The sequence below is a fragment of the Arabidopsis thaliana genome, assembly GCF_000001735.4.
Source record: "Arabidopsis thaliana chromosome 1 sequence".
Taxonomy (NCBI): domain Eukaryota; kingdom Viridiplantae; phylum Streptophyta; class Magnoliopsida; order Brassicales; family Brassicaceae; genus Arabidopsis; species Arabidopsis thaliana.
Window position 1 is genome coordinate 17,455,153 of NC_003070.9, and position 10,661 is coordinate 17,465,813.

The 10,661-nt window shown below is 35.8% G+C and overlaps 2 protein-coding genes across 4 annotated transcripts; one reads left to right on the forward strand and one right to left on the reverse strand.

The window, feature by feature from the left end:
* Window positions 1–380: 380 nt before the first annotated feature.
* AT1G47540 (Scorpion toxin-like knottin superfamily protein) lies at window positions 381–1,034 on the reverse strand. Of its 2 annotated transcripts, none has more exons than NM_202256.2 (2): window positions 934–1,004; window positions 381–788 (listed from the first exon to the last, which is right to left on the reverse strand). In NM_202256.2, exons 1-2 carry the CDS (start codon window positions 992–994, stop codon window positions 550–552), a joined length of 300 nt encoding a protein of 99 aa, NP_973985.1. In that variant the 5' UTR covers window positions 995–1,004; the 3' UTR covers window positions 381–549. The 2 variants fall into 2 exon arrangements, with proteins under 2 accessions (NP_973985.1, NP_175185.1); NM_103647.5 differs by having other exon boundaries at window positions 382–785; window positions 934–1,034.
* An 800-nt stretch (window positions 1,035–1,834) lies between these two features.
* On the forward strand, window positions 1,835–10,043 carry SEC3A (exocyst complex component sec3A). Of its 2 annotated transcripts, none has more exons than NM_103648.3 (25): window positions 1,835–2,193; window positions 2,984–3,054; window positions 3,225–3,305; window positions 3,463–3,530; window positions 3,655–3,757; window positions 3,932–4,080; window positions 4,493–4,610; window positions 4,719–4,823; window positions 5,104–5,205; window positions 5,280–5,417; window positions 5,596–5,724; window positions 5,807–5,887; window positions 5,967–6,041; window positions 6,221–6,391; window positions 6,485–6,641; window positions 6,741–6,805; window positions 6,902–7,072; window positions 7,157–7,236; window positions 7,385–7,466; window positions 7,690–7,787; window positions 7,876–7,984; window positions 8,105–8,173; window positions 8,297–8,362; window positions 8,447–8,536; window positions 8,634–9,145. In NM_103648.3, the coding sequence occupies exons 1-25, from the start codon at window positions 2,019–2,021 to the stop codon at window positions 8,742–8,744; spliced, it is 2,664 nt and encodes an 887-aa protein (NP_175186.2). In that variant the 5' UTR covers window positions 1,835–2,018; the 3' UTR covers window positions 8,745–9,145. The 2 variants fall into 2 exon arrangements, with proteins under 2 accessions (NP_175186.2, NP_001185163.1); NM_001198234.2 differs by having other exon boundaries at window positions 1,970–2,193; window positions 6,902–7,075; window positions 8,634–10,043.
* Window positions 10,044–10,661: the final 618 nt, after the last annotated feature.

The window sequence follows — 10,661 nt, forward strand, 5'->3', positions numbered from 1 at the left end:
CTTGTAATCTCTATTATTGGAAATTTATGAAGAAAAAAAAGAGTACTTGTCAAAAGATAATCTTATAGTTGGGTTTTACTGTAAGATATTGAAGTTTCGATGTTTTACTTATATCTGAAACGATTGATATTTGCAATAATAATAGTACGATTTTTTTTTGAAATATTATGAAAATCTACAAGAGCTCCGATTTTGTGGTAAGTCAAGATCGTAAATAAAGACAAAATTAACTCGAGTCTCATGCAATGTTGTATATGGTATACAATACATCAATAACCTATTAATTAAACTTTGTAAAGATAGTAAAAATGATTATTTTGGTTTACGCTATCGTTCCCTTTTTTCTATTTGACATGTGCATTTTTACGGAAAGATCGAAGTCGCAAATATAGTCATTAATTTAGTCAAAAGATGACATGCATATTAAGTTCTTAACACAAGCAAAGTCTTGTATTTCATATTATTTTCTTTATTTCGCTTATTCATTATTATATTGTTACTTGGACCATTTACCTTGATTTGTTACACAAACCATGACACATGCAAGATTCAAATACGACTTAGAGTTTGATCAGAGGGTTCCTCGCTGCAGAAGTTGCATAAGCATTTAACACCAATAGCGTTGTTCTCTTCCCAACGGCATACTCCACCTTTCGCGCCCTTGTTCTTACGGCAGTTCTGATCACAGAACGTCGGGAATATTCGAGGTGCACAGTAGCTGAAACCCACATCGCCGCCGTATTCTTTCAGGCACTTCCTATCATACGCTTCTATCTCAGGAGTTTCTGCTTATATTTGTATTCATATAGATAGGTTAAAAAGCAAATAAAAAAACGATGTATAACGAAACTTGCTTCGATAACGGAGAAAAATAATCTCTGGAACCCTATGATGAATCACAAATTTTAACAAATATGAAGTGAGTTAGTTTACCAAAGATAGCCAAAACGAGGATGAAAAAGATGGCGAAGGTAGAAACTGACTTCGTTGCCATGGCCAACTTCTTTGTCTCTGTCTTTTTCTCTGTCTCTACTCTCTAATATTTATATTTCACTCGGAGTTAATATGTATGCGTAAATGGATTTGCATGCTTAACACTTGTTGAGGTGCAATACTATTTTATATTTATCGCTTGGACAAACTATTATCACGACTTCACGAGAACCACAAATTCATTACTTAGTTTTCATCACTCTATGAAAAAAAAAAAGTATATTTACAAAGCAAACCAAAAATGAAGTGGGAAAAATGGTAAGACTTCAAGAGGTTATTTAATACTTTATTTTTCTCATTTCGGGATCAACATTTAAATTGAGGTTCAACCAGTTTCATCTTATGCTATGTGTTTCAAGCTACCATAGTACCATCCACTCTCTTTGACGAGCACGACAAGCCCCCAAGCTCATCCGCTCAATTGATAAGTTTCATCGGCAAAAATAGTCTAATCCGCATACAAATTTGTATGTACCAACTACCGAAACTATTGGAACTAGGCCTCAATCGAGTATTTGATTTGGTTTCATTCAGTTCTGGTTCTTTCTGTTGTAGAGTTTATGATCCATATAGGAACCAAATTTTTGGTTATTTTCAGATATTTTTAGACATTTACGATTATTTTCTAAATATTTTTTGATATTTTTTTATGATTATGATATTTTTGGTTATTCTATCTAAAAATAATTAATATTTTGGTTATTCATCTTTCAGATATTTTTGGTTATTTCAGTTCGGATTCTAAAATTTAAAATCCATATAAGTATTTTTAATTTTGGTTCGGTTGTTGTTCGGTTCAATTATGGTTCGGTTCTTTCGATTCTTTTGTCCAGGCTTCAGTTTTTTAATTAACGTTTTTTTTTCCTTCAAATTTTTTGTTGGCACTACAATAATGAATGACTTGCCACGTAAATTCGGAACCAATTTACTGAAATGGGAATAAAATAGAGATTCAACTTTCTTAATCCGTAAGCTTAATTTTCTCTTCTCTCTTTTACCTCCTTGCTGGATCCGCAACAACAACAATGGCGAAATCAAGCGCCGACGATGAAGAGCTTCGGCGAGCTTGCGAGGCCGCGATCGAAGGAACCAAGCAATCGATCGTTATGTCGATACGTGTCGCCAAGAGTCGCGGTGTTTGGGGCAAGTCTGGAAAATTGGGTCGACAAATGGCTAAACCCAGAGTTCTCGCTCTTTCCGGTGATAGAACCTTACCTTCTTCTTCTTCTCTCTTTTGATTCTTCAGATTTGATAGCATTTCTGGATTCATTTCACCTTTGATTACTTCGACCTTCTTCGCGTTGTTTGGCTGGTTCTAAGTATTTAGATTCAGTGATTATGGCATTTAGAGAATCTGTTTAATACGATATCGATGAAATTCTACTGTTCTTGGCCATTCCATGACTCGTGAGAGCTCAATTAGGTTTTCCAGAGCACCAAAAAGGATTTTGGTAGTGTCTATTAGCCATTAGGTGAATCAGTCTAGTGTACTCGAGGATAATCTGTGTTGTGTTGTATTATGATTCAAGTGGATGATATGTTGCCTCTGATCCATGATTCCAGCTCTTTCCGGTGATAGAACCTTACCTTCTTCTTCTTCTCTCTTTTGATTCTTCAGATTTGATAGCATTTCTGAATTCATTTCACCTTCAATTACTCCTTCTTCGCGTTTTTTAGCTGGTTCTAAGCATTTAGATTCGGTGATTATGGATTTAATCAGTTGAATACGAAATCGATGGAATTCTACTGTTCTTGGCCATTCTATGACTCGTGAGAGCTCAATTAGGTTTTCCTGAGCAACAAAAAGGATCTTGGTAGTGTCTATTAGGTGAATCAAGCTAGTGTACTCGAGGAGAATCTGTGTTGTTATGATTCAAGTGGAAGATATGTTGCCTCTGATCCATGTTTCAAGCTTTCTCGTCCAATTATTTTTAGGTTCTTTAGAGTTGTAATCAACTAAGTATGCTTTTTGTTATTCTGCTTTCTCCAGTCAAATCAAAGGGTCCACGAAAGAAAGCATTTCTTCGAGTCATGAAGTATTCAAGTGGAGGAGTTCTGGAGGTAATCTTCATTTTCTTTCTCCATATGAGACACACTTTCACGAGCAACGTACAAGATTTAACATTTTGATTTGGAAGACATATGATTGATAAAAATCAATGCATACCATGGTAGCAGATTTCTCAAGTTCAGATTGACTGATGATGCTTTATAATTCTTTGTTTTTCCAGCCTGCAAAAATGTATAAACTCAAGCATCTGTCAAAGGTGGAAGTCATAACTAATGACCCAAGTGGATGCACTTTCACACTGGTAAGATTTTAATGAAGCTTACAGTACCTAAGATTTTAAGAAGAAATGCATGCATCTGGTGTAAGAGACTTTGTAATTGTAATTGATTGTGTAATTGTAAAATACTGTTCAATATTTTCTATGTATCCTCTACTTTTGCTGATGCAAAGTCTTTTAGGGGTTTGATAATCTCAGGAGTCAAAGTGTTGCTCCTCCACAGTGGACCATGCGCAACACTGATGACAGGTACTGCAGTTAGCAACATCAATATTAACTATTACAAGATGTGAAGTATACATGATAAGCGATGATATTTTTGTTGACGTAGTTTTCTTCATTTAATACATACCTTTCTCTGTCATGATTGTAGGAACCGACTTTTAGTTTGCATATTGAACATATGCAAAGACGTATTAGGCCGCCTTCCAAAAGTTGTTGGTATAGATATTGTCGAGATGGCCCTTTGGGCAAAGGTGCAGACTATAACTTATTCTAACTTTAAACTTTGGTCTAAGTCTCTTATCTTCAAAAGAAGCTTTTGTATGTACTTGTTATTGTCATTTTCCCCTCCTTTCAGATATGTGAGTGCTTTTTCATATAAGAAAGTTATCTAATTTGTGTTTCTTTGTTTCATAATATTGGTCTAGGATAACACTCCAGTAGTCACTACTCAAAGAAGTACAGAAGATGGGGAGCCTGTTGCTGAATCTGTAACAGAAAGCGACTTGAAAGTTACTGTTGAGAAAGAACTAGTCTCTCAGGCCGAGGAAGAGGATATGGAGGCTCTGTTGGGAACGTATGTCTTTTTCTGTTCCTTTCATCATTTGGTTAGATCCTTTTAGTTCACGCATTTACTTCTTTCTTTTTAAATGTAAAATCAGTAGATATCTTACAAAGGAGGACTTCTTTATCTGCTTTGTGTTATTGTTATATGGAATGAAGAGAGAAGAGTAAAATTACAGAGTCCGCCTGAATCTTAAGCCTGTGAGACTAGATTTCTGACTAACTTAGAATTACTTATATGTCCGGCATGATTAGTAATCGTAGAATCACTTCCTTGAGTTTCTCCTCTTGATTGTATTTAGTTAAAACTATTGGCATTGTTTCTTTGAGAACTAGCTTGCTGGGGATATCGATAGTGGGAGCAGATATCTTTTCCACTTATTTTACCAGAATATTCAGTCAACTAATATAAATGTCATATACAGTTATGTAATGGGCATTGGTGAAGCTGAGGCATTTTCTGAAAGGCTGAAGCGAGAGCTCCAAGCGCTTGAAGCGGCAAATGTACATGCAATTCTTGAAAGCGAACCATTAGTAGATGAGGTTATTCCTTTTCTGCTAATAATTATTCTTTGGATTATCTTGGTATTAGACAGTTCATGGGAAGACAAGTGTTTAATTTTCTTGTATATATATCTTCATGCTTTTCAGGTTTTGAATGGACTAGAGGCAGCAACAAATATCGTTGATGACATGGATGAATGGTTAGGAATATTCAACATTAAACTTAGACACATGAGGGAAGACATTGAATCGGTAGGACTCTTGACCTATAAATGATCTTTTTTGCTGTGTTCTATTATGAGGACAATGTCACTGCAGTGAGAAATTAGTTGTTGTATGTTGTCAATAAACTCTTCTCATGGATATACATTGCTTTACTATTTCTTTTTGGTTCGTAATTTCTTTCACAGTACTTCTGAAATCTGCAAGAGTAGGAGTGAAAGAGAAATTTATTTCAAGTATATTTGTTGTTGGACTGATCAAACCATTATATGTCAACACATGTTCTCACTTTTTTTTTTGTGGTTACCAGATAGAAACTCGAAACAACAAGTTAGAGATGCAGTCTGTAAACAATAAAGCTCTCATTGAGGAACTTGATAAAGTTATTGAGAGACTGCGTGTGCCTTCTGAGGTTTGTTTCACTTTTTTTGTGCTTGCCTCTCTTCTGTCTAATTGGTTCGCTTATAGAAGTGTTGTTGATTGCAGTATGCAGCATCCCTAACAGGAGGCTCATTTGATGAAGCAGACATGCTCCAGAATATTGAGGCTTGCGAGTGGTTAGCCAAAGCTTTAAGGGGTCTTGAAGTGCCCAACTTAGACCCGATCTATGCTAATATGCGAGCTGTATGCCTAATCACTTAGATCTTTCTAATTCGCTATCTCTAGTTATTATTCTAGTTTTATAGTACATCGGCCTGGCTTATTACATTACGTTTTGTGAATAGAAAAAAACATTTATAATTGTCTGATACATTCATTTAAAATGTCTTTTTTTGTAATACTCTTGCTGTATTTTCTTCAGGTAAAAGAGAAACGAGCAGAACTAGAAAAATTAAAAGCTACTTTTGTAAGGAGAGCTTCGGAGTTCTTGAGAAACTACTTTGCTAGTTTGGTAGATTTCATGGTCAGCGACAAAAGCTACTTTTCTCAGGTACTAATTTTATAAAATTCTATTCCAATATGAAGTCTAGTGATTATAATTCTGAATATTTATCACCGCATCTTTTAAACAGAGAGGGCAGCTGAAGAGGCCTGACCATGCTGATTTGCGGTACAAATGCAGAACATATGCTCGTCTTTTGCAACATTTAAAGGTAAAACCGAGAAATGACTAGGTGACATGCTAAATGCTCAATGCAGTACATTGATTCCTTGTCTTCTTTCTTGTTGCAGGGTCTTGATAAGAATTGTTTGGGACCATTGAGAAAAGCATACTGCAGCTCCCTGAACTTGCTCCTTCGTCGAGAGGTGAGGAAAGATATATGTTTCTTTATCAATTTGACCGCTGACTAACTGGGACTCTTAATTGACTAAAAGGCTGCTATAACCTACTGAATGTTAATGTGTGGATAATCAGCAAACATTTTATTGTCTTCCTTAGCTTTAAATTTTCAGTTACCAAAGCTTTGTTTCTTCAAAATATACAGGCTCGTGAATTCGCGAATGAGCTTCGTGCAAGCACAAAAGTATCACGAAATCCTACTGTCTGGCTAGAAGGATCTACGGGTTCTAGTCAGAATGCAAACACTGACACCTCTGCAGTGTCAGATGCTTATGCCAAGATGCTAACAATATTCATCCCGCTTCTTGTAGATGAGGTAATTGTCAACCGAATGATTTTTTGTTTGGCCTTTAGATGCAACTGATATATGTACTAAATCCTCATGTTTCTTTTTTGCTTCATAATACAGAGTTCCTTTTTTGCGCACTTCATGTGCTTTGAGGTACCTGCTCTTGCTCCTCCTGGAGGTGCTGGCAATGATAAGAAAAGCCAGTCCAACAATGACGATGGTAATGATGATGATGATTTGGGGATCATGGACATTGATGAAACTGACAAGAAACCTGGTAAACTAAAACTGCTTGCCATCAGTAAAGCTTTCGCTACATCCTCATATTATAAAGTCTAATGGTTCTGAAAGCAAAACAATATTCCAATTTTTGCAGGTAAAAACTCTCCAGACCTGACGGCATTGAATGAGTCTCTTCAAGATTTACTTGATGGTATTCAGGTAAGATGTCCCCCAAAATAAGGTTTCGTTGTGAAAGTCTAGAGTTAGCGTTCATTTGTCTTACTAAATAAGAGTTTTGTGTTCTTGTCATCGCAGGAGGATTTCTATGCTGTTGTTGACTGGGCATATAAAATAGACCCCCTACGGTGTATTTCAATGCATGGTATAACTGAACGTTATCTATCTGGTCAGAAAGCTGATGCTGCAGGATTTGTTCGCCTTTTGCTTGGAGATCTGGAGTCGAGAGTTTCTATGCAATTCAGCCGTGTAGTCCGTCTACTCAAAGATTGTTTAGTTTTTGTTCCTGGCATACCATTCCTACTAATCAATTCAAGTTGACTTTAACTGCAGTTTGTGGATGAAGCTTGTCACCAAATTGAAAGAAATGAACGTAATGTAAGACAGATGGGTGTCTTGCCATATATTCCAAGGTAATCAGAAATTCCACCTTGTAAATAATTTCATTCAATTTTGTGGTTCCGAACTATTTCTCCCAATTAGATTGTTGGTTAGATGATCAAAGAAACCGTTTTTAGTATTGCTTGAGGCTATGCTAACATTATTATATCATTTTCATAGATTTGCAGCACTTGCTACTCGTATGGAACAATACATACAAGGGCAATCTAGAGATTTGGTTGATCAGGCATACACAAAATTTGTGAGTACTGCTATTTCTATGAGTTTATAGCATTTGACTAGTGAAGTTACACAAACCATGCAAGCAAAGAATAATGTTTGCCACGTCAAACAGTAAACATAACCAACCTCTGCATCTGATCTTAGTTCACTTACAAATAAATAGAAATGAAGTATATCTCAGATTGTTTCTTTTCTTTCTCTCCTGCTTTGGTTGACAGAGTCTGACTACTGCTATTTTATAGGTGAGCATAATGTTTGTGACCCTCGAGAAAATTGCCCAACAAGATCCTAAATATGCAGATATTCTCCTGTTAGAAAACTATGCTGCTTTTCAGAATAGGTAGGTCCTTTTCTTATTCTCTCCCTCTCTTGGTTGTTCTTCTTCTTCCCAATTGTTCATACTTCCCTAACCATTTTTTTTCTTGCAGCCTGTATGACCTGGCTAATGTTGTGCCGACTTTAGCCAAGTTTTATCACCAGGCAAGTGAAGCATATGAACAAGCTTGTACGCGCCACATTAGCATGATAATTTACTATGTAAGTGGTTCTCCCCATTCGCAGCTAATAGCATAACTCCTCTTTTTTTCCATTCTTGTCGATTTATTGTTAAGGGTACACCCGTTTGTGTTTGCTTCATGTGTTCTCTCGTCCCTACAGCAATTCGAAAGACTTTTCCAGTTTGCTAAAAAGATTGAGGATTTCATGTATACTATCACCCCTGAAGAGGTTAGTTGTTAGTTAACTAGTTGTACCATAGTTTCACTTTCTCATTGTGTAAACTATGTGTTGGCGTGTTACTTTAGGTTTCTAGGGTAAAAAAAAAAATGATACATTTTCTCTATATTTCAGATACCATTCCAGCTTGGTTTATCGAAAGTAGAACTCCGGAAGATGTTAAAATCAAGCCTGTCAGGGGTACGCAAATGTTCATTAAGAGTGTATTAATTGTTCACAGACCTTTTTACCAGATCGTTTTCCAATTCTTCTCTTTCTGTTTAGGTGGACAAATCGATTGCAGCAATGTATAAAAAGTTGCAGAAGAATCTAGCATCAGAGGAGTTGCTACCATCGTTGTGGGATAAATGCAAGGTACCAGTTTAAACTGAAAAGTTGAAGAGAGTAATAAATAACAGTGCATTATTAGCTCAGTGTTTGAATCAATGCGTTGTTGTGTGACCTTAAACAGAAGGAGTTTCTGGACAAGTACGAGAGCTTCGTGCAGCTCGTAGCCAAAGTTTATCCGAGTGAAAACGTTCCTGGAGTAACTGAAATGAGAGGACTTCTGGCTTCCATGTAAAAAAACAAGTGATAGAAGTATAGAACCATAACTGAAGGCAGTTGTTGTTATATATCCGCCATCGCCCTTTATTACTACGTTCTTGGTCATTTCACGGATACAAGTGATGTTACAATTATTGTCTGAGCAGATTATTAATTCTTTCTTTCTTTCTTTCTATTTTTCCAGTTTTATAATTTGAGATTACAAGTGATGTTACGACTTTCTCTCTCTTTTCTCTCTTAATATTTTAGAGAGAGGAAATCTTCTCTGATGCTCCAATTTGGCTCTGGCAATGGCCAGTTTCCTCAGTGGTGTTGGTCGGATTTTGTCTAGTGTCGTTGGCTCTCTTAGCAGAGTCGGCTAGCTCTGTCTTCATCGATTCGCTCTCGATTTGGATGGCTAAGTCCCGGCTTTTGTTCGGATTTGTTTTTTGTTCATTCTTTTCTATTTTACTTCGATTTTCTTGGGTTTGATTAGATCTTTAGATCTGGGTGTGTAGTTTTTTTTTTGTCGTCAACCTGTTTCCTTGATTTTGGAAAGAGTACAAGAGTGACCAAAACCCAATTACACAACATCAAAGCCCAACTATAAACCCAACCAAAATTTACAACTAAATAAAATATTAGGATTAATTATCAAGGACACGTGTGCTTGTGCATGTTAAGATTGGAAAGACGTTAGTGAATCATCACCGCCGCCGAGTTGAAATCGCCCATGAAAATTCATGATCAAAATTCACCTATCTCCACCATAGATTCCGTCAACGAACAACTACCTTTTTTAATCACTGACTCAAATCCTTTTGCCCAGTAATTCGAGTATGAGGAGTAAATCCATGAACCATCAGATCTATGAAACGCTGGAACTCGTGAGAAGACGAGAGTTCAGATTGGTCGCAAACACGCTATCAACTATTCTATGCCGGCTAGTAGCCAAACTCCACTCAACACAATTCTCGATTTTAAAGTGAAGCCTTCAACTACAGCCGATTACGGCTCCAATAGGAGATGAATGACTTATTATCTTCTTGGTCGGAATTGAACTTCCAATGATTTCAGAGATTTCGATTATACACTCGGCATAAATTCTTCCTTGCTGGAAGAAAACTAAGAGCTGCAAAAGGAACAAAAAAACTTAACAAACAAAAGCCAAGATAGTTTAGAGGATCTCGCACATAGGCGAGAAAGAGAAAACCGGACATAGCCGGAAACAAAATCCGACATCATCATCGTCGGAAAATGAAAGGCCAAAAGCTTTCTCTCTCAAAAACTTTTGAGAGAGAAGAGAGAGAAAACCTGCATAACGTTCAGATTTGTTTTGATCTGGGTGTGTAGCTTTTTGCTCTTCCCTTGCTTTAATGTTTTTTTCCTCAAATTTTTGTTGGTCCTACAATAATGAGTTGCCACGTTGTTGGAACTACAATAAGGAGTTGTCACGTAAATTCAAACCAATTTACTGAAATGGGAACAAAAAAGTCGTAATGGTGGACGGAGTGCAATCTTATGTAGGCAGAAGACCACTCTTTTTGGCTACATAATGTGTTTGAAATTGATAAATCTACGTATATAATTTTAGTAGCCTTTTTGACCAAAAATCTCTTTATTATTTATTATTAACATTTAGATCTTTACAAATTATATCTCAACTAAATATTGTATTATTAAAAACTTATAATTTATTAGTTTGCACTAAATACTTGAATTAACTTATTCTTTTATTACATATTTAGTCTCTACAAAATCTATCTTAAAACATATTTGTCTAAATTTATATTTTTAATTAAATCTTATCATTATTGAACTACATTCAATTAATTACTAATTTTCTAAAATTTCTGTATCTATATTAAATATAAATATATGATTTTTCTTTTACTTTTATTTGTTATTACATCTAATTTATTTGATTTTATATAAAATACATATAGTTAATAAA

Coding starts and splice junctions, on each gene's coding strand:
- AT1G47540 (NM_202256.2), bottom strand. CDS start 994: ATGGCAACGAAGTCAGTTTCTACCTTCGCCATCTTTTTCATCCTCGTT. Junction 789..933: donor CCTCGTTTTGGCTATCTTTG/GTAAACTAACTC, acceptor TACAAATATAAG/CAGAAACTCCTGAGATAGAA.
- SEC3A (NM_001198234.2), top strand. CDS start 2,019: ATGGCGAAATCAAGCGCCGACGATGAAGAGCTTCGGCGAGCTTGCGAG. Junction 5,418..5,595: donor TCTATGCTAATATGCGAGCT/GTATGCCTAATC, acceptor TATTTTCTTCAG/GTAAAAGAGAAACGAGCAGA. Junction 5,888..5,966: donor GTCTTTTGCAACATTTAAAG/GTAAAACCGAGA, acceptor TTCTTGTTGCAG/GGTCTTGATAAGAATTGTTT.